This window comes from Sphaerodactylus townsendi, linkage group LG05 (genome assembly GCF_021028975.2).
Source record: "Sphaerodactylus townsendi isolate TG3544 linkage group LG05, MPM_Stown_v2.3, whole genome shotgun sequence".
Lineage (NCBI taxonomy): Eukaryota > Metazoa > Chordata > Lepidosauria > Squamata > Sphaerodactylidae > Sphaerodactylus > Sphaerodactylus townsendi.
The window spans coordinates 117948310-117976305 of record NC_059429.1 but is presented as its reverse complement, the minus strand read 5'-3'; the positions used below and the strand labels follow the sequence as shown (position 1 = coordinate 117976305).

Genomic DNA, 27996 nt, shown 5'->3' with positions numbered 1-27996 from the left:
ACCCAGCCAAACCTCCCCGCCCCGGATCAAGTTGGCACGGGAGTTCGCGCCCCAGCTTGGAGACACGGGCGGAGGAGGGAGCCTTGAACCGGCTCACCTCCCCGCCTAAAGCGCAGCCCGCCCACTTGCCGGCCGGCAGAGGCTTCCCCTCTCCCGGGTTAGCCGCCACGCCCGGCGCTCCGCTCTCCTCCCCTTCTTTCCAATTGGCCCCGGAGGAAAGTCCGGCGCCCGGCCCGAATACTATATATGCCTCGATCTGTACCTTCGACAGGAATGCAGCCGGGAGAGAGCGGGCATCTCTTTGCTTCGCCTCCAGGATCGCAGCGGCTGCTGGATCTAGCCCACAAATCCGCCTGCCGCTGTCTAGTGAGGAGCCCAGGAGGACATTCGCAGGCGCCTTCCTAGTAGATCCCTTGACACTCCAGATCCCACCCCACCCCCTTTTACCACTAGATCCCTGCCTCTAAGGCTCCCAGCAGCGAGCGGAGGTTCCTGTTGGATCCCCTTTGGGTCACTGTGAGACCTACATTCCGATCTCCTCGTCCTCTCTCCAGCCTGCATTGCAATCAGTCTCCCAGCCGGATCCCCTTCCAACCCATTAAACAAGATTAATTTGGGCTCGAGCCTCCGGCTGCAGGATCCCCCGCGCGTATCGCTCGCCGCCTTTCTCCGCCGGCTGCGCGCCCTCCTGCTGTCGCCCACCATGGCCTCCCCCTTCAAACGAGCCCCACAGCTCGGTTCCCTGCTGCAACGCCCCGCCCTGGCGACCCCGCCGGCCCCTCCGCACCAGCAGCAGCAGCTACTGCCCACGTCGTCGGTGTGCGCCTTGCAGCCCAAGGCGGAGGCGCCCCGGTGCCCCTTCCGCTCGCCCCACGCCCTCTCCGCCCTGCCCGGCCCGACCAAGTGGCCCTTGGTGGGCAGCTTCTTCGAGATCCTGCGGAAAGGCGGCCTCAAGAAGCAGCACCTGACGCTGGTAAGTGGCGGCTTAATGTTAAATCGACGGTGAAATTTTCCATCCAGTATTTCATGTGCATCATTTTTAGTGGGGGTTTTGTAGGATTGCCGCGAATCCGCGTGGTGTAGTGGCTCAAAGCGGTGGGCCCTAATCCGGAGAACTGGGTTTGATTCCCCGCTCCTCCCTGTGAACAGCGGACTCTTACCTGGTGAACTGGATTAGCTCCCCTGCTCGGACACGTAAAGCCTGCTGGGTGATCTTGGGCTAGTCACAGTTCTTTCAGAACTCTCTCAGCCCCACCTACCTCACAAGGGAAAGAAAGGAGTTTTTATGCTGCTTTGCAACTCCTTACAGTTGAGAAAAGCGGGGTATAAATCCAAACTCTTCTTCATCATCATGTTTTATTGCAGCCTGGTCATTGACTGTATAAATAAACTAAATGCTGGCAAATCACCCCATGGCCTCCTCCCCAACCACATATGCAAACTAGGGCTCCATTTGGGGGAGGGAATGGCTTGAAAGCCCACCCATCATTGGCAAAGCACCTGCTTTCCAGATAGAAGATTCCAGATTCCATCCCCAGTGGCCTTAGGAAACTGATACTGGGGAAAACCCACCTCCTGAAACCCTGGAGAATCACTGCTGGATGGCCCAGTGGGCTGCCTCAGCTCCCTTCCTCACCTTACATGAAAGATTAGCATTGGTTTTCATGCAATGCAATTCTGCAGTTAAGTGTCTTGGTGCAAGCTGAGAGCTGCACTTCAGCATCTTCTGTGATTTTGCAAGGCATTCTGGGGGTGGAACTGTCAGAGTGAGCCATGAAATTGCTTAGATCAGCAGTTCTGCAGCAGTGGCGTACCTGCAGGAAATGGTTCCATGGGCCAGTACTGATTGCACCGCCCCAATTGCACCTCCCCCCAAAACTCAGAGGGGCAAGCGGAGCAGACGAGTGGCTGGCAGGCAGCCAAATGTGCCCACAAGTGGTGCCTGGGTCTCGAGCCCCCTCGTTCTCCCCCCTATGTATGCCATACATAGGAAATGCTTCCATGGGCATTCTCCCCCCTATGTACGCCATACATAGGAAATGCTTCCATGAGCAAGTACTGATTGCACCGCCCCAATTGCACCTCCCCCGAAAACTCAGAGGGGCAAGCGGAGCAGACGAGTGGCTGGCAGGCAGCCAAATGCGCCCACAAGTGGTGCCTGGGTCTCGACCCCCCTCATTCTCCCCCCTATGTACGCCATTGCTCTGCGGAGCGCTGGGTGCTCCACGAAGCATCTCCAAGTGCTTCACAAAGAGTTTGAAATAAATGTGACAAGATCTCAAATTTGAATTTGTACAACCATCAACAGTGTAGATAGCGAGTATTATAAATAAATAAAACCTGATGCTTGACATGGCCAGATGCTTAAAAATACCTTCCATAGTCAAAACAGTTGTCAGTCGGTTTATTACCTATGTAGGTGATCGGTGAAGAAGAAGAAGAGTTTGGATTTATATCCCCCCTTTCTCTCCTGCAGGAGACTCAAAGGGGCTTACAATCTCCTTTCCCTTCCCCCCTCACAACAAACACCCTGTGAGGTAGGTGGGGCTGAGAGAGCTCCAAGAAGCTCTGACTAGCCCAAGGTCACCCATCTGGCGTGTGTGGGAGTGTACAGGCTAATCTGAATTCCTCCAATAAGCCTCCACAGCTCAGGCGGCAGAGCTGGGAATCAAACCTGGTTCCTCCAGATTAGATACACGAGCTCTTAACCTCCTACGCCACTGCTGCTCTTATGCCAAAGACATGCATGGGCAAAATGGATGTTTTGAGAAAAGGATATTTAAAATTCCAATTTTTAATGGCTTTCAATGGGAAAAATTGAGTTGAGATCAAAATTTAAGCTGTTTAGAATTCAAAAAGATAAATTTGCGCTTTTGCTTTGTATGTGATAAAAGACAAACAACTTGAAGGATACAGTTAGATTGAAACATCCAAGAATGCCCAGGTGTGCCTTCAGCATAAGGGTGATGATAGTGCTCCATGACAAATTTCTCTCCTGATAAGTACTCCGTGACTCAAAAAGTTTGGGAATATCTGGCTTAGGCTCATTCCACACATGCAGAATAATGCACTTTCAAACTGCTTTCAGTGCTCTTTGAAGCTGTGCAGAATAGCAAAATCCACTTTCAAACAGTTGTGAAAGTGGTTTGAAAACGCATTATTTTGCGTGTGCGGAAGGGGCCTTAGTTTAACCAGGTGCCTTGGCACAGCCTTAGTACCCAAATCAGTACACATGCTTGTTGTCACCTTCTGGGAAAATTCCCCCTCCACAGGCAGGGCTCAGTGGAAGAACAGCTGCTTGTCTTACAGAGAATTCCCCATGTTCAAATCCCCACATCTCTGGGTTTGTTTTTTTAAAAAAGGAGGATCAGTAGGCAGTAGGTGCTGTGACAGACCTCTGTCTGAGACCCTGGAAAGCCACTGCCACCACGGGTCTGACGAAAACAGCTTTATCTGTGCTCTGCTGCAGGCTGACTACCACCGCAAGTTTGGCAAAATATTCCGCATGAAACTGGGTGCCTTCGACTCGGTGCATATCGGCGCACCCTGCTTGCTCGAGGCTCTCTATAGGAAAGAAAGCACCTATCCGCAGCGCCTGGAGATTAAGCCCTGGAAAGCCTATCGGGACTACCGGGACGAGGGCTACGGACTTCTCATCCTGTGAGTGGGAATGGGGCTGGGGTACAGGCGGCCTCTGAAGACCATGTAGGGCAGTGATGGCGAACCTTTTCGAGACTGAGTGCCCAAACTGCAACCCAAAACCCAGTTATTTATCGCAAAGTGCCAACATGGCAATTTAACCTGAATGCTGAGGTTTTAGTTTAGAAAAAACAGTTGGCTCCAAGGCACATGTCACTCAGGAGTAAGCTTGGTGGTAGTCGGTGGCTTTGCTTTGAAGCAACTGTGCAACGCTTCAAACGGGTGAATCATAACCCTAGGAGGGTTTACTCAGAAGCAAACCCCATTGCCAGCAACAGAGTTTACTCCCAGGTAAAGGATCACGCTTTCATTCTTCCCATGAAAATCAGTAGGGTTTAACAGCACTTAACAGGGTTACCTACACTGCTTCCCCAAAACTAGGTCTTAGGTTTAATGCTAATAATCTCCCTGAAATAATTACAGTATTATCACATGACGAACTCTGTGCACGCGTGCCCACAGAGAGGGCTCTGAGTGCCACCTTTGGCACCCGTGCCATAGGTTCATCATAGGTTCGCCACCACTGTTGTAGGGGAAGGATTCTCTCTTCTCTAGCATTTGGAAGACCCCATGCACCTTCTACCCCAGATGACTTTTTCCCCCTTTTGCTGTGAAGTCACAGCCAACTTATGGTGATCCCATAGGAGTCATTGGCCCCTTCCGCTCATGCAGAATAATGCACTTTCAGTCCACTTTCACAGTTGTTTGCAAGTGGATTTTTCTATTCCACACAATAAAATCCAGCCTCAAAGTACACTGAAAGTGCATTATTCTGCATGTGCGGAAGGGGCCACTGCCTGTCTCTGTCTATTGACCTTAGTATTCCTTCGTGGTCCCCCATCCAAACACTAACCATGGCTGACTCTGCTTAAGATCTGAGGAGATCAGGTTAGTTTGGCTGGTCTATCCAGGCAACACAGAACTCCCTGTGGATTATATTAGATTTGTGTAGTTGTTGCACCCCAAATGATGCACAGTGGTGGTAGAAAGTGCTGTCAAGTCAAAGCCTACTTACAGCAATCTCACAGGGTATTTTTTAAGCAAGCGTCAACATTGTCTACCTCTGTGTAGCAGCCACAACTTCCTTGGTGGTCTCCCATCCAAATACTAAACAGGTCTAACCTTGCTTAGCTTCCAAGGTCTGGAGAGATTGGCCTAGGCTGGGCCATCCAGGTCAGGGCAGAAATACAGGGGCTGAGTTTCCCCATGCCTCTCAATCCACACTGATCAAGGCTGAAGACCATATTAAATGGCATTTAGATCATTTTCATGTGTGGTCACTATCTCCCCATCACCCCACCCAATCTCAGAGCATCTTTCACGCTCTTTGAGCTGCATATGAATATTTATTAAAAAAAATAAAGGACAGGCTATAGAAAAGAAAACTAAGGGACATTCTGGCCAGCTGAAATGTTACAGACCTGTTTAAACACAAAGTGCATTAAGCTGTGTGTCAAAATTGTGTTGGGCTGCAGTCCTATTGGAAGGCAAGGGGGTTGCCAACCAACTGTATATCAGAGCAGGCTGCTAATTTGGAATGAGTTAACTAGTGAACGTTGTAACAAACCTTAGCAGAAAATGACTTTAAATCGAATGGCTGTTCTGGCCAATATGTTTACATTTTGTCCTAGATGCAGGGAATTTAAAAAAATGTTCTAAGCATCTTAAGAAACTGTTTTAAGGATGTGCTTTTTAAAAAAAAATATGAGTTCCCTCTGATTTCTATACTAATTTAAAGCCAGTGTGGCTGTACTTGGATCCTGGCAGCAGCCCTAATAGCCCAGACTAGCCTGATCTTGTCAGATCTCGAAAGCAAAGCATAGGATGGGAGACCCATCAAGGAAGATTCTCCAGAGGGCGGCAATGGCAAACCTGGCCTTGAAAATCCCATGAGGTGGAAGGGAAAGGTCCCTTCCGCACATGCAGAATAATGCACTTTCAATCCCCTTTCAATGCACTTTGAACCTGGATTTTACTGTGTGGAATAGCAAAATCCACTTTCTAACAATTGTGAAAGTGGACTGAATGTGCGGAAGGGGCCAAAGTCAGGAGATAAGTGTTTTTAGACAAATATCTGTTTTGACCCACCATTTGATTCCAAAGGAAAGTGCAAAGTATGGAGGAGGAAACAGTACAGATTTAAGCATTACAACTGGAACCATCATGCATACGAATCTAAGATCTCTCTTTTTAGAACATATTAATCAACCAAAAGAGCTGGGATAAATTTAGCATTTATTTGTTAGACCTTCAAACATGGGTCTTGGCTGAGGAACTTTACAGTGCCATAGCATTATAATCTTCTAAATCCATTGTCTTCAATGCACTCAGAACAGTGTAATTCTGCTACAATCATACTGTTTGTTTAATTCTTGACATTTGGTAACATTTCTCATGAGTTTCCCCAAAGTATTAATTAAAAAATGTCCAAATGGAGAGAACCTCTGCGAATTAACGTGATAGGCTTGTTTAGAATGGCAATCTCTTTTAATTCTTTGCATTTTTATTTCATACAGAGAAGGGAAGGACTGGCAGAAAGTAAGAAGTGCATTTCAGCATAAATTAATGAAGCCCACAGAGATTGTGAAGCTGGATTCCAAAATCAACCAGGTACAAGATTGAGGGGGTTGAGTTTGATGTTATCCTCTGAATCAGTGACATCAAGAAAGTGTGTTTTGATTGGGGTGCTGTGTGGTTTCCGGGCTGTATGGCCGTGTTCTAGCAGCATTCTCTCCTGACGTTTCGCCCGCATCTGTGGCTGGCATCTTCAGAGGATCATGCTGCTAGAACACAGCCATACAGCCCAGAAACCGCACAGCACCCTAGTGATTCTGGCCATGAAAGCCTTCGACACTGCAATGTGTTTTGATTGCTTGAGAAGGACGGTCAAGAAACTGGGGACCCCCCCAGTGTGATAGAGTTCTCTTTACATGGTTTCATTTCAGGGCCACATAAAGGAATGTATTTTAAATGCTGCCACAAACAATACTTTTGTTTATTTAAAATACCTTTTTCCTTCCAGCTCAAATGGTTCTATGAATAGGAAATTGGTATGTTAGGCACTCAGATGTGCTAGATTTTTACATGTAGGGATATTTTTGTGTATGTAGGGGAGCACTGAAAAAAATGTAATTTCTACATTCAGTTTCAAAGGGTAAAATAAAGGAAGCACTGTACTGCTTGATTTCTATTAACATGTAACTTCATTTTAATAGGAGTTGCATGTGTGTCTCTCCCTGTGGGGATTTACTTTGAGTGGATTCCAACAATCATGATAGGTTTTATGAGCTTTGGCTCTTACCATGACCAAGTAGCAAGACTCCTTTTGTCTTAACAAACGGTGACTGTAGATTCCATTGCTCACTGGGCACGTTCAGACTTTCTAGTGTCATTCTTTCACATGGCCTCTGCCAATATTGGCACTCTCTGATGGGAAATATCTGACAGTCCAAAACCATTTGAGAGACAGGCAGCCCAATCCATAGCCCCAGGTGACTGGGGACAGTGCTACTACTGTGCTGTCCCACCGCCTCAGAGGTATTTCCAGCAGCACAAGAGGCAGAAAAAGACACCCCCCCCCCAAAAAAAAACACCCCACTGCCAGAAAGCCCTCCATAGGGCCACATGGATTTCGGGTGGCATATGTCCAAGTCCAAGTCTGTGACTCAACTGCCTGCAAACCCGGGGAGAAAGTGGACTAAAGTCAGCTGTGCCCCCAGGGTCCGCCCTCCTTGGTGTCTGATTGGATGCCGGTACAGCTCCACAGTGGCCCCGATTTTTGAGTGTTGCTGCTGTGGAGCTGAGGAGCAGCTGGACACTGGCACCTTTCCCCCCTCTGCCAGCAGGGGTGCCCCTGGGGGTGCCCCCCTCTGCCAGCAGAGGGAGTAGCTCCATGCAGCTCCATGCCAGCTCCGCAATGTGATTCAGCCACCCCCAATAGGATTGGGCTGTAAACGACATATTTCTTTGTGTCCTTCTCCTTCTAAAATGCACATATGCGTTGGTAGAAGCTGTACCTGATTCCTCTCTCAAGCAAAAATACAATACAGTTAGCAGGTGGTGCCGTTTGCCTTGCTTTTTGTTATTAAGAACAAACAAAATAACAAAAAAGTGGAAGTTTTTGAGCTCTCCAGAATTCTTGCGCCAGGGTGGGGAGAATCTCTGGTCCTGATCTTATGACTACTTATTAGCATCTTGTGTTGAATAGATTAGATTGAGCAGTTTTCTGAGAAGGACAAATGGCAGCCTAAATTGAAAATATGAAAACCAATAGATCTGTTGAACATCAAAAGATGGTTTGTTGAAAGCCAATAGATCAGTGATGGCGAACCTATGCCATGGGTGCCAGAGGTGGCACTCGGAGCCCTCTCTGTGGGCACCCGCACACAGAGTTCATCATATGGGGGGCATAAAATCACACACACACACACCCACATCTAGGCTGGCCTGGGCCACTAAGCACCGCGGTGAGCAAAGAGGACTCGGCTGGTGGGCCTGGTGCCTGTGCTCCAGGTGGCTGCTGCCCCAGGGGCGGGGGGCGGGTGCAGAGGAGGCAGGGATGCTAGAGAGGTACAAAGTTGTGCGCGTGGGACTTGCTGGAGGCTAGAGCAGGCTGGCCCCTGCTCAAGCCGGTGGGGCGGAGGAAAAGGGAGCCAACCGGTTTTTTCTAAACTAAAACCTCAGCATTCATGTTAAATTGCTGGGTTGGCACTTTGCGATAAATAAGTGTGTTTGGGTTGCAGTTTGGGCACTCGGTCTCAAAAAGGTTCTCCATCACTGCAATAGATGATCAAATGCCAAAGAGAACAAGTCACTTAAAAGTCTGAGAGCAGTGGAAATGTGGGGTAGTTGTAAAATCAACAAATCTGGAGACTTAAAATTTGGGTGATGCGCTATGTATATAGTCAGTGGAAGTCAGATTGGGTTATAGTATTCAGCTATGGAGCGGTAAAGACCCCAAAAACTTGTGTCTTTCATTTGATGAATCCCTCTCTTTGTTCATTGATTATGGTATAGCCAAACAGAGATTTCATGCAGATTTTGCTACGTGTGGGATAGCATCAGTTCAAATATTTAGCACCTACTCTAATCAGGGTCAAGATGCATTTCTAAAATGCAGTTTCGCACATTTCCCAACTGGTGACAGCTATACCACAGTTGGCAGTTTGAGGGGTTTAGATTTAAAAAAAACACATATGGACGTGAGGTGGGGCTAGTGAGTCAAATAGAACTGTTAAAATCCTTGAAATAGTCTACACATCTCTCAGCGGAAGAAAGTGAATATAGCAAATTTTGGAGTTTGAAATGGGGGGAAATGATTTAAATTGTTATGCCAAAACTTACCGGCACTTTTTTTTTTTTTTTTAAAAGGAAGCGCAATGCATGCCATGATTTCATATATGCTTCTAATGTATATGTAATATTTCTAATGTATCTTTTGTAGGTTTTAGCAGATTTCATGGATCGAATGGACACACTTTGTAACAAGAATGGAGAAATAGATGATTTATATTCTGAACTGAACAAGTGGTCATTTGAAAGTAAGTGTTCTTCTTAATTCATAACTCTGGGTTAGGTGTGTTGTGTTGTCCACTTGATTCTTTTCTGACGTTCAGCTTCTAACTTTGACAGATTCCTTTCAGTGTATAGAAAAAAGTGAAAGTATCTTAATGCTCAATAGAGTAGGAATAGCCATGTAGCAAGAGGATTTAGTTTAGATCACTGATCTTCAGTTGATGGGTTAGGACTCACAAATGGATTACACCCTGATCTAAAGCACATGTGTTAATTTTTGGTCGCTTTGATGCAACCTCTCCGGAAATGTATGAAGCCAGTTAACAAATGAGAATGGACTGTAAAAGATAGAGTTTAGAGCAATGCATGTGTGCAAAACCACTGAAAACAATGCAGTACAATTCTGCAAATTATGGGTCCATCAAAATTTTGACTTTTGTACAATTTTGTATAAGAACTCTATCCTGCAGTCTGTCTTGTTACCCTAGCTCTTGAAAACAAGGTGAAAGATGGACATGTACAGCTAAGGTTCAGAAGTGAATTCTCGTATTGTAGATTGATGCATCTTGGTAAACGTCTAGATGCTGCTGTTTAAAAGTCATGTTTTTCTCTCTCAGTCATAATTTCCAAACAAAACAAAGCCTGTGATGTAGGTAAACACAGCAATGTGCAACTTTATTTGCTTGTAATTATTACTTGTGACTGTTGAATTTCAACTGTAAGCTCCCTGGGGCAAGGAACTGAGCGGGTGTCTATTTATGCTTGCATTGTACAAAAAAAAAGTCCCAGACACTAACAGCACTGAATAAATTACTCCATTTTCCAAATAGGTATCTGTCTAGTGCTGTATGGGAAGAGATTTGGGCTCCTGCAGCAGAATGTGGGGGACGAAGGCTTGAACTTTATCAAGGCCATCAAGACGGTAAGAAGTTTTCTTCTCTAAGCATTTTTGGCAGTGGATGCTGGAGGTCCAGAAGTCCTTCTGGGTATATCCTGTTCAGTGTGAGAGGCAGAGGCGTAGCTCCAAGGGAACGGGGGGCGGGGGTGTGCGCAAGGCACTGGGGGCGTGCCCCTGTGGGTGTGTGGCGGGGCGTGGTGTGGCGGGGCTGGGGCGGAGGACGCACTTGTGCACCGGGTGCTTTTTCCCCTTGCTACGCCTCTGGTGAGAGGGGATGGGTCATTCACGTTTGAGTAAGCAACATCTAGTATACAAAACAAGAGAAGACAAACCTGCAGGATCTGCAAGGGTTAGATAGGAAAGTGGGCTCAGCACCCTCTTTCCAGATAAGTGTCATTTCTTATCTATCTCCAGATTGCTACTGTTAGGGAAGTATCCTTCTCTTTCTCAGAGGTTCTACTCAACAGAACTTTCTCTCTCTATTTTTTCTCTTTATTCAGGAACTGAGGCCCCTTCCGCACACGCAAAATAATGCGTTTTCAAACCACTTTCACAATTGTTTGAAAGTGGATTTTGCTATTCCGCACAGCTTCAAAGAGCACTGAAAGCAGTTTGAAAGTGCATTATTCTGCATGTGCGGAATGAGCCTGACATACTTGATAGTAAAGCTTTCCCTACTCTTTAGTCAGTTTGCATGGTAATTCTCAGATGTTCTACTCAACAGAACTGCATGGTAATTTCTCAGATGTTCTACTCAACAGAACTTTCTCTCTCAGTTAGCAAGGTAGCCAGGAACCAATCTCTATTTCTTCTCTTTATTCAGGAACTGACATACTTGATAGTAAAGCTTTCCCTACTCTTTAGTCAGTTTGCATGGTAATTACCATGTCATCACCCTGCTAACAATTCATAGAAACTTTGCAGACTTAGAGTAGCTGATATAATCTGCCTGGAATGAATGAACAGACAAGACATCCAGGATAGATGTGGGCCATGTCTGGCCTCTTCTTCCACCCATGGGATGCTTCCGTTTTTCAGTGGAGAAATACTCCCTCGTCAGGTCTTGAACCGATGACTTATTTAATGGGCCAGTGGGGAAACCTTTGTCCTTCGTTCTGGCTTGTTCTTGGTTGAGCCTAAAAGGTTCGGCAAGTTTGGTCAAACCACAGATCTCTGCTACAGTGGAAAGTCCCATCTCCTCCTTGTCTTGTCTTTCCAGTCCTATATTTTTGTTGCATGTTTTAAATCTGACGTTTATTTGTTCCTTTGTCTTGTAAGATGATGAGCACTTTTGGGATGATGATGGTGACTCCAGTTGAGCTCCACAAAAGTCTAAATACAAAGGTCTGGCAGGCTCACACAAAGGCATGGGACCATATCTTCAAGACAGGTAATTTTTTAATGCTTGCACCAACACCACCCCAACTCGCATTGCAAAAGCTGCTGCCATCTTCTAATAGGAAGGGTGGAGGGGACATGTAGAAGATCCCAGGTTCAAGATACGGCACCTCCATTTAAAAGGATCGGGTCACAGGTGATGTGAAAGATCTCAACGATAGACTCTGCTGGTTTGAGTAGACAGAACTTACCTTGATGGTCTGATTCAGCAGCTCCATGTGCAGGACTTTAAATGATCAAATGCTTTTCTGTAGTAAGCCAGTGATAGTCACTTAGTGACTTGGGAGCCACCTGTGACTGTTTGGGATGCCACCTGCAGCTCTTCCGAGCACTGTTCTACAATGTGGCACCTGCCCTGTGTTTCAGGAAGGAGAGCAAGGCCCTCCTCACCTGGTGGGGTTTATGGTTTGCAGGTGGTTCTTACCTTGAAGCGGCCAGTGCAAGAGGGACAGGTAAGCTGCAGGCCTCTCTGAAGTGCAGGCCTCAAGCCAGGGATAGAAGATGTGGCTGTTTTCATTGATGGTTAAGTGAATATGGCTTTCTGTGAGCTGTAGATTGAGGTCTGCTGTAGTAAACGATCATATCTAGAAAGAGGCTAGGCTAGGGTTGTTTTCCTTGTCATGCTCATTTGTCTCTGTGGAGATTTTTAAAAAAAATCATTTGGAAGACTCCTTTTACTTCTCCGTGATCACTGATGGCTTTTCTCCTTTCCTTCATCAGCAAAACATTCCATCAACAGCAGGCTGGAGAAGTACTCTGCAAACCCCAGCGAAGACTTCCTTTGTGATATTTATTTTGAGAGCCAGCTGTCAAAGAAAGAACTGTATGCCGCCATCACAGAGTTTCAGATTGCAGGAGTGGAAACGGTACGGAGACGTTGCTTTTCTTCATTAAGAAAGAACCTTCTCTGTGGCTATTGGCAGACTGTCCATAAAGATAGTCTCCCTTTCAATTGAGCATGATTCTCTTTTTCTAATCTTGAGTTTCATAGTGGCAATACTCGCTGTTTAATAGATCATGCCTCATGCATGAACTTTACAGGGTCTCAGGCAGAGGTGTTTCCTATAACCTAACTACCTGATCCTTTTTTAACAAGAGATACAAGAGATTGAACAGGTACCTTTTGCATGCAAAGCAGATCTTGTGCTGGTGAGCTGTGGCCTTCCACTGGAACAGAATCACTGTGTAGATTTTCTCCCCTTTGAAGAAGAAGAAGAGTTTTGGATTTATATCCCCCCTTTCTCTCCTGCAGGAGACTCAAAGGGGCTTACAATCTCCTTTCCCTTCCCCCCTCACAACAAACACCCTGTGAGGTAGGTGGGGCTGAGAGAGCTCCAAGAAGCTGTGACTAGCCCAAGGTCACCCAGCTGGCGTGTGTGGGAGTGTACAGGCTAATCTGAATTCCCCAGATAAGCCTCCACAGCTCAGGCGACAGAGCTGGGAATCAAACCCGGTTCCTCCAGATTAGATACACGAGCTCTTAACCTCCTGCACCACTGCTGCTCCTACGCCACTGGCTATATCATATGAGTAGAATTTGCTATGAGAATCCTGGACATCATGGACGTTTCCATTCCAGGGATGGCCAGAAGTCCCCATCAAAGGCATCCGGCGTAGGTTAGCCATTCAAACTCTTGAGCCAGGAGGGTGTAGTGGTTAAGAGCAGCGGACGCCAATCTGGAGAACTGGGTTTGATTCCCCACTCATTCATGAGTGGTGGACTCTAATCTGGTGAACCAGTTTTGTTTCCCCACTCCTACACATGAAGCCTGCTGAGTGACCTTTGACTAGTCACATTTCACTCAGAACCCTCTCAGCCCCACCTGACTGACAAGGTGTCTGATGTGGGGAAAGGGAGGAGATTGTAAGCTGCTTTGAGACTCCTTAAAGGTAGAGGAAATCAAGAGCATAGATCCAATCTCTTCTGTTCAATTCATCTGGCAAGATCCATCAAATGACATACAAGGGTGTGGACCCCTGCTGCAAGGACAAAAGGGACCGCTCCCAGTTTTGTCCTATTGATGACCCCGGGGCAGCCTAAGAGAATAAACTTGGGCAAGATGGTGATCCAGGGAGCTCTGACACAGTGTTGCTATGGTGTTCTCACCATCACCTTTCTCAGTCTTACCAACCACCTCATATTCCAACAGGCGAAGAGTGTCTGGTGAATGTATGGGGAAAAAACCCATAGAAGATGAAACCTGCCCTTTAGGGCTGAGGGGGAGCGGCTGCCAGGGCTTTTGGCAGAGCCCAGTGCTTCTGACTCTCCACCCTCATTTCCCCCCTGGTGCTTGCATGTCCGTCGTTGCCCCGCTTGATTGCAAGGACTCTTATCGCCTCTGTTCTTTGCTCTGTATGCTGCCTAGTTCTGCCAGGGACGGGAATGCACAGTGGCAGCTCTCCTGGTAGTCACAGGGTGGCACTGCCGGCCACATGTATGGTCCGGTGCCATCAGGAAAAGGATGCGCAGATGGGGCTTGCATTTGTGACCACAGCAGGTGGGGAAAGGACAGGGGCAGGAAGGGTGGAAAATATGTGGGCCTTGGGCATTCTCTGTCTGCTACTTCCCCTCTCCCCCCTCCCCCCAAAAAAGCTGGAACTGACCTGGCTTTCAGGCAAATGGTTAAAGGGGAGCAGAATCGACGTTGGGGTTCGGATCTGGCTCCTTTGCTGCTGAAATCCATGGAAACGTAACAGTCCTTTCAAAGTTAACTGCTTCACACAGCCTCTGTGGATGAATCTGCATGTTAGATCTGGGTCCAAAGTGCCACTCAACTACAAGACCCGCCCAGAATCTTTGGCAGGCCGTCACCTCTCAGCCAAAAAGGGTGGTTGCAAATATACAATTAGATAGTCCCACATATTCCATCTTGAGCTCCTTGCAGCAGTGGCGTAGGAGGTTAAGAGCTTGTGTATCTAATCTGGAGGAACCGGGTTTGATTCCCAGCTCTGCTGCCTGAGCTGCGAAGGCTTATCTGGGGAATTCAGATTAGCTTGTACACTCCCACACACGCCAGCTGGGCGACCTTGGGCTAGTCACAGCTTCTCGGAGCTCTCTCAGCCCCACCCACCTCACAGGGTGTTTGTTGTGAGGGGGGAAGGGCAAGGAGATTGTCAGCCCCTTTGAGTCTCCTGCAGGAGAGAAAGGGGGGATATAAATCCAAACTCTTCTTCAAACTCTTCTTGCCAAAAGGGTGAAATTCAACAGCAATCGCCAGTCTTTCATGTGGCAGCCCCAATCATGACATGACAGGTTATTGTAAATCTGTATATGTCGGATTATCCCTGTACCATATAACGTTACAAAAATGCAAGCCAACTTTTTAGCCAAGTAAGAAATTCTCATTCTTCAGGCTTAAATCCTGTACTCCTGCAGATGGCCAAATTGTATTGTGCGATCCTAACCTAGGGCATGGCCTTCTTTTTATAATAGTAAACAGACAGCTGCAAATATATTCCTGAGGCATAGTGCTGTTAATCCACCGCAGCCAAAATAGCAAGAGAGTTTTGTGGTGAAAGAGCTGTTGAGACTAATAAATTTATTGTTTGTATTCACTGTTGCAAGCCAGAGGCCACTGTGGAAAAAAATGATATGTATTCGGAATGTTTTGCCTTTGATTAGTTGTGCTAACAATGGAGTCTGCTGGGTTCTGAGGTGCTGTATTGATCTGCTAATTTTTCAGACTGCCAACAGTTTGCTCTGGGCTCTTTACAACCTCTCACGCAACCCACGCATCCAGGCAAAACTGCTTGAGGAAATCCAGAGTGTACTCGCAGCTGGAGAGAGCCCAAGCGCCGAACACCTGAAGAGAATGCCCTATTTGAAGGCCTGTCTGAAGGAATCTATGAGGTAAAGTTCTTCATACACTTTCTGGCATTACAACGAATGGGTTTGGGGTTTGGGTTTTTTGCCACTTGGTTTCAGTAGGCTGATAGTTTCTGACTAGACCCATGAATGCTGCTCATTCAGAAAAAATCAGTTTTAAGAAACAGAGGCTCATTCCGCACACGCAGAATAATGCACTTTCAAGCTGCTTTTACAGGGCGTATTGGGGGTGGGGTGGCCCTCTACATCAAAGAGAGCATAGTGTCACATAAAATAGACAATGCAGGGGGAGCTGATTCCTCTACAGAAGCACTGTGGATATCAATACCAGGGGTGAAGCATAGTTTAACAGTAGGAATATATTATCGTCCCCCTGACCAAAGTGCACAAGAGGATTCTGAGATGGAAAAAGAAATTAGAGAGGCCAACAAAAGCAAAAATGTCGTGGTAATGGGCGATTTTAACTATCCCCACATAAACTGGAAAAATGCATGTTCAGGTCATAGTAAGGAGAACATTCCTGGATATGCTAAATGACTGTGGCTTAGAGCAGATGGTTGTGGAACCAACCAGGGGAAGTGATCTAGATCTAATTCTATGTAGGACCCAGGACCTGAATGCGGAAGTCAGTGTTGTTGAGCCGATAAAGGGAACAGCCACAATGCTGTCGAATTCAGAACAAGTGAGAACTACTAATGTAGTTACATTAGCCTTCAAGAAAGGAAATTTCTCCAAAAGATGAGGGGATGTAGATGCGCCAGGAAGGCTGAAAGGGGAAAATCAAAGAGGAGTCAAAATGTCAAGGTGCTTGGAGGTTATTTAAAAACACCCGTCTTAAAGAAAACAACTGGAATGTGTTCCTTGGGTTAGGAAGGGCAATTGCCCAGTCAAAAGCCACCATAGTTAACAAAGGAGGTTAGAGAGGTAGTAGGAAAAAAAAAGATGTCTTTTAGAAAATGGAAGTCCAACCCAACTGATGAGAATACCAGAGAACACAAATGTGGTGGCCAAAGAAGAGAAGCAAGTTAGCTGTAGGGAGGCAAAAAAGGATTATGAGGCATGGCTCGTTTTATCAAGACTAGCAACAAACAGTTCTTCAAGTACATCAAAGCAGGGAAGCCAGCTATAGGGAAGCGGTAGGCCGATTAGATGATATGAAGGAACAAAAGGTGTGCTAAAGATGACAGGAGATTGCAGAAGCTATGAATGAATTCTTTGCATCTGTCTTCACCAAGAGGTGAGGAAAATTCACGCACCTGAACCAAACTGTAGGAGGTGAGATCAGAGGAACTAGAATGAAATTGGTAGACAAAGGAAGAAGTTCTGGCAGCCATTGATAAACTAAATGTTACCAATCCCTGGCCCAGGATTGCATTCATCAAAGAGTTCTTAAAAGAGCTCAAGCATGAAATTGCTGATGTTCTCACATTAATAATATGCAACTTATCCCTGAAATCAGGCTCCATCCCTGAAGACTGGAAGATGGCCAATCTCACACCAATCTTTAAGAAGAAAGGGTCTAGGGGGGACCTGGGAAATTACAAGGCCAGTCAGTTTGACATCTGTTCCTGGTAGAATTAGTAGGAATCTCTATCATTAAAGATAAAATTATTAAACATGTAGAAAAGCAAGACACTGAGGAAGAGTCAGCATGGCTTTTGTAGAGGCACGGAGTCCTGTCTTACAAACTTACTAGAGTTCTTTGAGGTGTAAGAAGCAGACATGTGGATAAAGGAGACAGTGGACGTGTCTACTTAGTTCAAAGGCTTTTGACAAGTTCCTCACCAGAGACTGTTGAAAACTCAGCAATGAAGGAATAAAAGAGGAGAATCCTCCTATGTGTGTATTAAAACTGGTTGAGGAACAGGAAACAAAGGGTGAGTATAAATGGGAAGTTCTCACAATGGAGATGTAAGGAGTGGTGTCCCCAAGGATCCATTATTGGGACCAGTGCTCTTTGCTTATTCATAAATGACCTGGAAGTAGAGGTGGGTAGTGTGGTGGCCTAAGTTTGCGAGATGATACCAAATTATGTAGGGTGGCAAGAACAACAAAGGATTGCGAGAAGAGCTCAAGTGGACCTTGATAAATTAGGTGAGTGGGCTAGAATTTGGCAAGTACAGTTCAATGTAGCTAAATGTAAAGTGATGCACATAGGGGCAAAAAATCCAAATTCACATGCTACAGGGGGTCCAGTGCTTTATCAGTCACAGACTAGGAAAGGTTTAGGCGTCTTAGTTGATAGTTCCATGAGATGTCCACTCAATGTATGGCAGCTATGAAAAAGGCAAACTCTCTATGCTGAGGGATCATTAGGAAAGAGTTGATAATAAAACTGCAAGGATTGTCATGCCCTTATATACAAAACAGTGGTGCTGAGCCGCGCCAGGTACTGTGTTCAGTTCTGGTATACATCTCAAAAAGGATATAGAAGAGATAAAGAAAAAAGAAAGTGCAGAGAAGGGCAAGCGAGGATGATTGAGGATTGGAGCACCTTCCTTATGAGGAGGCTGCAGCGTTTGGGACTCTTTAGTTTGGAGAGGAAGTCTGAGGGGATATGATTGAAGTCTATAAAATTATGCATGGGGTGAAAATGTTGACAGAGAGAATTTTCTCTCTTTCTCACACAATACTAGAACCAGGGGCATTCATTGAAAATGCTGGGGGGGAAGAATTAGGACCCATAAAGAAACACTTCTTCATGGCGATGTGATTGGTGTTTGGAATATGCTGCCACAGGAGGTGGTGATGGCCACTAACCTGGATAGCTTTAAAAAGGGCTTGGACAGATTTATGGAGGAGAAGTCAATTTATGGCTACCAATCTTGATCCTCCTTGATCTCAGATTGCAAATGCCTTAGCAGACCAGGTGCTCAGGAGCAGCAGCAGCAGCAGAAGGCCATTGCTTTCACATCCTGCATGTGAGCTCCCAAAGGCACCTGGTGGACCACTGCGAGTAGCAGAATGCTGGACTAGATGGACTCTGGTCTGATCTAGCAGGCTAGTTCTTATGTTCTTATGCTTTCAGGGCTCTTTGAAGCTGTGCGGAATGGCAAAAACAGTTGTGAAAGCAGCTTGAAAGTGCATTATTTTGCGTGTGCGGAATGAGCCAGAGTTAATCTGGTAAAGTTATTATTCAGCTACACCCCACCCACTCTCAGTTTTTCAGTATCTCTTGGGCTCATTCTGCACATGCAGAATAATGCACTTTCAAACTGCTTTCAGTGCTCTTTGAAGCTGTGCAGAATAGCAAAATCCACTTGCAAGCAGTTGTGAAAGTGGTTTGAAAACGCATTATTTTGCGTGTGCGGAAGGGGCCATAGTGTGATTGGGAGAATAAAATGGAGGGAAGAACTGAGCTCCTTGACAAAAGGCATTTACTGATAAGCCTCATCTGGTGTTTGTTCTGGCCACGGTTAACTGAGGCACAGTACCTATTTATATAGGGGCTGCATTTGGCTTTTGTGGCTATTGGTTATCATTTATTTTATAGGCCAGGATTGATCCCATATTGCAGAAAGTCGAGTTACTTTCCTTTAGGTTTGAACTAAAGACTTTCATACTGCTCAATACCTCTGCTAGAAATATCCTGTAGGATTGGTGCGAAAGAGGTAAAATGCTAAAGGGACTATTTATTTTGCTCTAGGTTAACACCCTCTGTGCCATTTACCACTCGGACCCTTGACAAAGAAACAGTCCTTGGAGACTATGAACTTCCTAAAGGAGTAAGTATATGTTTCCACTACCCAAAGCTAGTCCACATCCCTAGTCAATGGGAAGCTTCTTCATGCAAATGTGGAAATAATGTGGTTATCATAAGTCAGCTGTGACTTGATGGAAATACATACTTGAGAGCCAACATGGTATAGTGGTTAAACGTGGTGGACTCTAATCTGGAGAACTAGATTCCATTCCCCACTCCTCCACAGGTCTGTTTGCCTTCCCCGTGACATTTTCCCAACCCGGAATTGTTTTGGGGGCATTATTTGTTCTATCAGGAGGCTGTATGTGCAGATATACCTCCCTCACCAAGCAAATAACATGCATGCCCCAAAATTGTTTCAAGTCATGAAAATGGAAGGTTGGAGGCCCTCCTTTCTCCACCTTATGCTACAGCTTCATTCTGAATCAGGCCTTCCGGCACTTGTGAATGGAATTCCCACAGGGAGCTTGAAGCTGTTGTACAGTTGTGCATTCATTGTGGCAGTCACATGGTAGACGTAACGTGAATTGGTGTGAATAACGTGTGATTGGTGTTTGGAATATGCTGCCACAGGAGGTGGTTATGGCCACTAACCTGGATAGCTTTAAAAAGGGCTTGGACAGATTTATGGAGAAGTCGATCTATGGCTACCAATCTCGATCCTCCTTGATCTCAGATTGCAAATGCCTTAGCAGACCAGGTGCTCAGGAGCAGCAGCAGCAGAAGGCCATTGCTTTCACATCCTGCATGTGAGCTCCCAAAGGCATCTGGTGGGCCATTGCGAGTAGCAGAATGCTGGACTAGATGGACTCCAGTCTGATCCAGCAGGCTATTTCTTAGGTTCTTATGTTCTAACGTGCAGTTTGATCCATGGGGAGCATCAATGCAATCTCATGGCTTTGGTGGCGAAACCCAGTTTCTTAGACTCACACACGGCCTTTTTCCCAGAAAAAAACAGAACTTATCCCCACCTCTGCTGTTTTTGTCTTTACAGACAGTGTTGATGTTAAACAGTCATATCCTAGGACGCAGTGAAGAAAACTTCAGGGACTGGACTCAGTTCAAGCCAGAACGGTGGCTACAGAAGAACATAAATCCATTCGCTCACATTCCTTTTGGCATCGGGAAGCGGATGTGCATCGGACGCCGTTTGGCGGAGCTGCAGCTTCATTTGGCCCTCTTTTGGGTAAGGTTTTCATTACACCATTTTCCCCTGTTATCTCTGTTTACTAAAACGAAGAAGGAGGAGGAGGAGTTTGGATTTATATCTCCCTTTCTCTCCTGTAGGAGACTCAAAGAGGCTTACAATCTTCTTTCCCTTCCCCACTCACAACAAACACCCTGTGAGGTGGGTGGGGCTGAGAGAGCTCTGAAAAGCTGTGACTAGCCCAAGGTCACCCAGCTGGCATGTGTGGGAGTGTGCAGGCTAATCTGAATTCCCCAGATAAGCCTCCACAGCTCAAGCAGCAGAGTGGGGAATCAAACCCGGTTCCTCCAGATTAGAATGCACCTGCTCTTAACCACTACGCCACTGCTGCTCGCAACTGAGAGGGGAATGATGCCACGTGAGCTTTGTTTTTCATCAAAGGAAAAGGGTATTTTCCTAATCCCTGAATGTTCTTCTTTTTCTGACAAAATTCTATTAAAGGAGAACTATTTTTAATAGCTTGTATCTAAAGTCTAAAGGATCAGATAGTAGGTAGTGTGTAAGACCTCCACCTGAGATCCCAGAGAGCCAGCATGGTGTAGTGATTAAGGTGTCAAGACTAGGACCTGTTGGAAAACCAGGTTTGAATTCCCACTCGTGCCATAGAAGGCTGTTGGGTAACCTTGGGCCAGTCACTCACTCTTAGCTCTAACTCTGGCTAGTATTTGGATGAGGGATCTCCAAGGAATAGCAGGGTCATCACACAATGTCTCTGGCTTTGAAAACCTATGGGGTTGCTATTCAGCTGTGAATAGATGGCCAAAAATCCCTTTAACTGAGGACAGAGGAAGTGAAAGAGCAGAGAAGACTGGGGGAGAGATTTCTGCCAAGTCTGCCAATTTCCCTCTTTTACTGATATCAAGGGCCTGCTGACCCTCAAGATCATCATTTTAGGGGGCTCCTTATTGAAATGAATGGGATTTTAGCTTCTTTTAACTACAATTGGAGCATGCTGGTGATTAAATTTGCACAGAAATAGATTTTGTGAGTTCCAGGAATCACCGGTTTGGCTTTGGTTAAATGAAACTTGCCCAAACCTGGATAGCCAGATTGTTTGATCTCATCAAATATTAGAAGTTAAGCAGGTCAGACCTGATTAGTTCTTGGGGGTGGGCGATCATCTCGGAAGTCCCGGGTTGCTGCGTAAAGGCAAGCAATGGCAAACTACCCCGAAGGTCTCTTGGCTGAAAACTTCACAACTTGACAGCAAAAAAGAAAGAAACTTCCACCAGGTTGAATAGGATGAAAATAATTGGTTCCTTGGAAGCTTCAAGGGTACGTTCCAGAGACCCCAAGTAGTTTCTCTTTCTCTTGCAGATTGTACAAAAGTACCAGATCATCGCAACTGATGACAAACCAGTAGAAACCCTTCACTCGGGACTCCTGATCCCCAACCGTGAAATCCCTGTAGCATTCAGAATACGACCAGGTAAAGAGAAGGGCTTCCTTGGGGGATTTTGTGGTCATGTGGTTCCCAGAGAATGGCAGAATGAAACTAGAGTGATGTCTGTCTTTGGTCCTTTTGTCATACTGAAAGCGTTGCAGATCCTGAGTGCCACAGACCTGCCTGAAGAACAGCTTTGGGAAATTGAAAAGGTTGCACACTTTTCATTAAGCATTGGTGCAGTGTGAGATATCTCCTTTGCCCTCTTCCATCTGCTTCTGAGGTAGCATATACATTGACCACCAATGCTTAAAGGAACCAATGCTTAATGGAAAGTGTGCACAGCTTTTTGGATTTCCCAAAGCTATTATGGCAGCCATTGAAAAATACTTCTCTCAAAATGTAGAAAAATTATTTATGAGCCACCGATTTCTGACATATTTGAAAAGGATGTGTATTGAAATAAAATTTTGAAAGAGAGAGATCTTTCCACTAAGAATTCTTCTGATAGAGAAAGCAAAAGAGAGGCATTGAAGCCAACCCTATATAAATTAATGTATCTGGGCCATAAATTTCCAGTAAACAAGCTGCCTTCTTCACTATTGAGCAGGTTCCTTCTCTAACTAATATGACTAGTCAGGTTTCTTCCTCACAGTTGTCAGATATCTTGAGTATGGCCTGGATTGTTATCTGTTATTTAGATATGTTACTCCGATATACACAGCCTTGCAGTATGAGACAGTGACGTTTACTTTGAAAGGGATATGTCCGTTTTGTGAATGGAGCTTGTGCCTGTATGATCATTTGGCCTTTTCAGAACTGCAAAGTAAAGCGATCCTCTCACTTTTTTCCTCAGATGCTGTTAAAAGAAAAGACTAATATGTTCATTGGTTGCTTTTTCTGAAGACAATGTCCATGAAGGCCTGGATCCCAACTCCCGCCACCTCAGTGAGGAAGCAGCTTCATGCAGGCGTATTTTAATGGCAGTGTGCTGATGGCAGGGAGAAAATAAGGACCACCTGATGTTTATTCCATCATTGAGGGAGGCAAATGTGTCAAATGACTGGAAGCTCACCTGGGAAATCCCTCAAGCACCAAAGAGAAACCTGAGATAGCCTTCCCCACACACCTGAGGGTATTTTTTAAAGGGATGAAATGGAAGACTGGTGGAGGTTGAGAGACTGTTAGCGGATAGTGGATCTCTTCAAGTAGACCTGACAGAAATCGATTACTATTTGGGTGCTAACACAAAAGTCACTAGTCTATTCAGTTATGCTGGTCATGGGTGTTAGCTTCCCAAGAATGGATGCTATGAAATTGGCAGCTCATTGTTGAGTTACAGGGATGAGAATATGGAAGGAGATATTTTTTTTAACTTTGAAAATTATTGACATATTGTACAATCTGTGAGGATTTTAATTGAATGGAGCACCAGCTTCTTGTTCTGATTTGCCTTTTTGAAGAAGATGATAAAAGAAACTTTCCAAGAGAGTTGCAGTATTTACCTTATTAAAGAGGGAGGAAATTAGCAACATTCCTGCAAGCTCAATTGAGCCTATTTTCCCCTTCCCCCACCTGCCTGTGTTTGTACAGGCAGCACAAATGGCCATGGGTGAGGTGTCTGTATGTACCTTCCAGAACCCAATCCAGCCATCCCTCTACACCTGTGGCTCTTGAGGACTAATAACTTGACTGCAGCTAAGCAAAGAATTAGATGGGTTGTATATAAACAGAGTTCCACTCAGCCTATGAGAATACTCAGGTGCCAGAGCTGCAGTGGGGCTGAATTACACTATGTGTATTTTTTCTTCTTATGCACATCCATATTGTATTGCCTGTTCATGTCAGTCCAGGGGGTTACACAAGTGCTACTACAGTTGGGCCTGCATATCTTGTAACTCTCAAAGTGTAATGTCACTTGCAACTCTTGAGTGGGTAGCTGACCAGTGTCTGCAATAAGTCCTTGTTTGGAAACACTGGAGGTTGTGAAGGGTCAAATATATGACTGGGTGTGCTGCCCTGAATTTGGTACATTACTGATTATGCAGACTTTCTCTCTAGCGGCATGGTGTGCCGTCAAATATGAGTGTTTTGGCTTACCAATGTTTTTTATCCATTCCTTTGTAATAAGGAAACGCCTTCTCTTTTTAAAAAATTGTACATAAATGTGTCTCTTTTGTACATTTTTATATTTACATTTTTTAAAAAAAAATGAGTGTGGGAAAACTTAACAGTTGATGGTCAGTTGTACATACCTGAAATATATTTTGAATTTCTGTCACTGAGGCTCGATGTTTCTGTTCTTGAGGCTGAAGACTTTTGTAATAAAGAGAGAATTCTTTTTCACACGGGATGCCTGTTTTATTCAATAATCTTATGTTCCAATTTAATTTTGGCAGTGTAATTTGAAATCCTGTGAGACTTGTTTTGTTACATTTAGCCACTAGTCTAATGAACCATTTATGGAGCACAGTCAAACTCCATTCTTCATTTGGGCTATTTCATGTGGGCAGGGAGCTGTCCAACCTTATGGAGCCTAGGTACGCTCCTGAAACATTGAGAGAAAGGGGCATTTTCAAAAAATATTGAGAAAGCACACAAAATGGCAGTCGCGGAGGGTGGGGCCAATCACAAAATGGCTGCTGGGTCAGGACTGGCTCTTTGCTTTGAGGAAGAAACATGCCGTAATTTCATCTTAAAAGAAAGAGGACAGTTTGCTTCTCAAGTTTCTACAGGGAGGGGCTGGCAATTCCCTAGAGAAGGGAAAGTCTATAACCACAAAAAGGGTGAACTGCGATGCCTCTGGCCAGGAGGGCCTCAGGGCTTTGCTAGTCACACAATGGATGCGGGTTGCCATAAAGCTCCATTTGTTTCTCCTGTTCCATACATAGAATCATAGAGTTGGAAGAGACCGAAAGGGCCATCAAGTCCAACCCCCTGCCATGAAGGAACACACAATCAAAGCACTCCTGAAATGTGACTACCCCAAGGTCACCCAGCAGGCTTCATGTCAAGGAGTGAAGAAAGAAATCCATTTCCCCAGATTAGAGTCCACTGCTCTTATAACCACTACACTATGGCCTCTTCCGCACATACAGAATAATGTGTTTTCAAACCACTTTCACAACTGTTTGCAAGTAGATTTTGCTATTCTGCACAGCTTCAAAGAGTACTGAAAGCAGTTTGAAAGTGCATTATTCTGCATGTGCAGAAGGAGCCTCTGCTGGCTCTAACAATTATACAATAACAATATTAAGTTCCTGATTTTTTCTTTTTTTAAAAAAGCACCCATGGGCAGGAGAAGGAATGGCCACTGGGGTGGGGGTGGCGGAATAGCTGTTGTGGAAGTAGGACCAGGAAAATCTGTCTTATTCTTGAAAGGCATTAATCCAAGCTTTGCTATGATCTTTCTCAAAACTCTAGAGCAAAGCATTTTGGGGAAAGATCAGGGAAGTCATGGGAGGTGTATGAATGCAGTACAATGCTGTGGGGAAGCAGGGGGAGGGACCACTCTTCCAAAGGCCACTGAACGCTGGGTCAAATAACCTCTGTGGAAATGACCTGTAGCTCAGTAGCTATGCCTGTTGAGAACTGAATCCGCTACCATAAGCCAGGACATTATCACTACTGCATACATTTCCCTCTTTGAATTGCTGCCATTCACATTCTTGGGAACAGGCTTGTGCTTGTAGTTGCTGAGATTACCATCTACTTACCTGAGTTATGAAAGCAGGAGAGTTGGATCCCAAGCCAAGCTGGTGATATAATGGCAAGCAATCACATCAACGCTTACAAAACGATTTCCAGGTTTAGTCTTTGCCTGTAGTGTTCGCCTTAGACATAGCACCAGGAAGCAGTTCATGGAAGGTTTATTGGTTTGGTTTTCTGTTCAGAGTAAAAAAGGAAAGACATTTTATGTACTCCATAGTATACATTAAAGTTCCACTTCCAGTTTCGGTATTTTTCTACGTCAGTTAGAGGATATCAACGCAAAAGAATGAGGTGGTTTTTACAAGTTTTTGATCAAAATAGTCTTATCTATTAGAAGTAAAACAATATTTTCAATATTTTTTTTCTTAGTGGGTGGTGGTAGAAAGGGCCATCAAGTTGCAGCTGACTTAGGGTTTTCAAGGCCTGAGATGTCCATAGCTGTTTTGCCATTGCCTGCCTCTGAATGGGTTGAGAGATCTATGACAGCCCAAGGTCACCCAGTAGGCTTCATGTAGAAGAATGGGGTATCATACCCGGTTCTCCACTGCTCTTAACTACTACAGCACACTGGCTCTGTTTCTTAGTGTAAACATCTACTGCTGCACCTCGAGCAAACGACTGTAGAATATTTAATGTAAATGAATGTTCATTTGTGAACCTTTTGGGTAGCTGATTCAGTGATTCAGAATGACAGACTCTACTCTGGAGAACTGGTTTTGATTCCCCACTCCTCCACATGTGCACCAAAGTTTAATCTGGTCTGGTTCCCTGCACCTCTACATACAGCCTGCTGGGTGACCTTGGGCTGCTCACAGTTCTCTCAGAACTCTCTCAGCCCCAGCTACCTCACAAGCTGCCTGTTGTGGGACGGGGAAGGGAAGGTGATACTGAGCTGCTTTGAGACTCCTTAAGTAGAGAAAGGTGTGGTATACCCCCTCCCCCAAGTCTTCTTAATTGTTATGGTTCATTATTTGTTGCATGTGCCCCTAAGATATTTTAAGCTGTTTCCTTTTCATTCCAGAAGCTTGTCAAGATTTCTTCTGGGGATAAAATTATAAAATCAAAGAGATCCACCTCCTGCTAGACTGCTACATGATTAAAATCCAAAGCTTGAACAATTTCCAGAGTATGGTTGTCCAGCTTTTGATTCAAGCCCGCCAGTAAGACAGCTATCTAGTTTCATTGTCAAACCATTCTGCCTTAATGTTCTCCCTAAATTTTAACTCAATTCGCCTTCCTGTAATGTAAACTTATTAGATCTAGTCTTGCCCTCTGGAACACTACACTCTTTTCCCTCTTCCATGTGGCAAGAGTCTCCTCATCTCCCTCTGAAGTCTTCTCATCTCCAGACTAAACACAACCAATTCATTCATCTTCTCTTCATAGAACTTGTTTTCCAGAGCTCTGCCTGACCGTAGCGGATTATAAACAAGGTGTCCGGTGCACAATGGGGGCGAATGTCCATCACTGCAAGATTTCTTGTACGGACAAATTTCCTTGAGCCCCACTTTCGCTTTCCGTACTCTTTGCAGCAAGCAAGGTCCCCTTCTAGCATGACTTTTAATCTGCTTCGCTGTCAGAGCAGGCAGATTTGCCCTGGACATGTTCCCTCTGTCCACAGCTAGCATACCTAGCTCCACCCTTCCCACTCCCTCATGTTGCCGTTTAAGCCTTCTCCTTCAACCCACCCTTCCATGTTGCTGGCTACTTCCTGCTTCTCTAAACACTCATATCAAGATATCAAAATCTCAATATAACAACAACAGAGAGGACTTTCCCAAGGAACAGTACAAACAGGGTTTCTTTTGGGCTCCACCCCACCTCCTCAACTCTTCTTCTGCCCCCTCCCCCATGACAGGGAGGCAGAGGTGTATTGGGGGTAATGGCGCCCAGGGACAAAACCTGCTCCAGGCACCCCCCCATGCCATTCCCCAGTGCCCCCCCCCCAGTGCTTGAGGGCAAGGCATGGGGGTGGGGCGACTCAGATGGGCACCGCAGCGGCAGGTCAGCTTCTGGGTCAACCCGATTGAGCTGCCCCTGCACCAAGCCCCACCCCCGAGGGCTTGGGGAGAGAAGGAGGCAGCTCAGAGGGGCGCTGCAGCTCATCTTTAGGCGCCTCTCCTGCGCTGACCCAGCTCTTCCGACTCGGGTCGGCGTGGGGGAGGAGGGGGGCAATTTTGCACCCCCTGCCGGTGCACCAAGGCAGGGGTCATTTGACCCCTCCGTACCCCTGCGGGGAGGGATTTTTAAAACTTTATTTCAAGCATGGCTTTATTTTAAAGGAAGCCTCTTTTTTTTCTCCTGTGGCAACAGCAGCGGTAGGAAGTGTAGATGTATGTGTAGAGGGGAGGGGAGGGTAAAAGAATGGTCCCCTTCTTCAGCAGTGTGCAGTCCAGGGAATTGCTTTGCCTTTTTCATTTAAAGGGGTGATTAATTTCGGGAAAGGCTACAATATTGATATAGCGATATAACAGTAATTAAAAGGCTTTTACAAAGCCAGCAATCTTGAGACTAGTGGGTGGAATGAGATCTCGGCCCTTAAGAAGAATTTGATGGGCAGAGTTCAGAGAATCAGGAAAAGCAGTCCCTGGAGAGTTCACAGCAGGCCCAGGAGAGTTCTCTGCAGAGAAACTGCGTGGCAGGAATGGGTGCCTCC

The 27996-nt window shown here is 45.6% G+C and overlaps 1 protein-coding gene across 1 annotated transcript; it reads left to right on the top strand.

The window, feature by feature from the left end:
* Window positions 1-259: 259 nt before the first annotated feature.
* LOC125432416 (1,25-dihydroxyvitamin D(3) 24-hydroxylase, mitochondrial) lies at window positions 260-23977 on the top strand. Its single transcript, XM_048495905.1, has 12 exons — window positions 260-973; window positions 3470-3660; window positions 6216-6309; window positions 9143-9239; window positions 10044-10135; window positions 11390-11501; window positions 12230-12375; window positions 15193-15359; window positions 18982-19060; window positions 20033-20224; window positions 21563-21674; window positions 22486-23977. Exons 1-12 carry the CDS (start codon window positions 704-706, stop codon window positions 22506-22508), a joined length of 1575 nt encoding a protein of 524 aa, XP_048351862.1. The 5' UTR covers window positions 260-703; the 3' UTR covers window positions 22509-23977.
* The last annotated feature ends 4019 nt before the right edge of the window (window positions 23978-27996 follow it).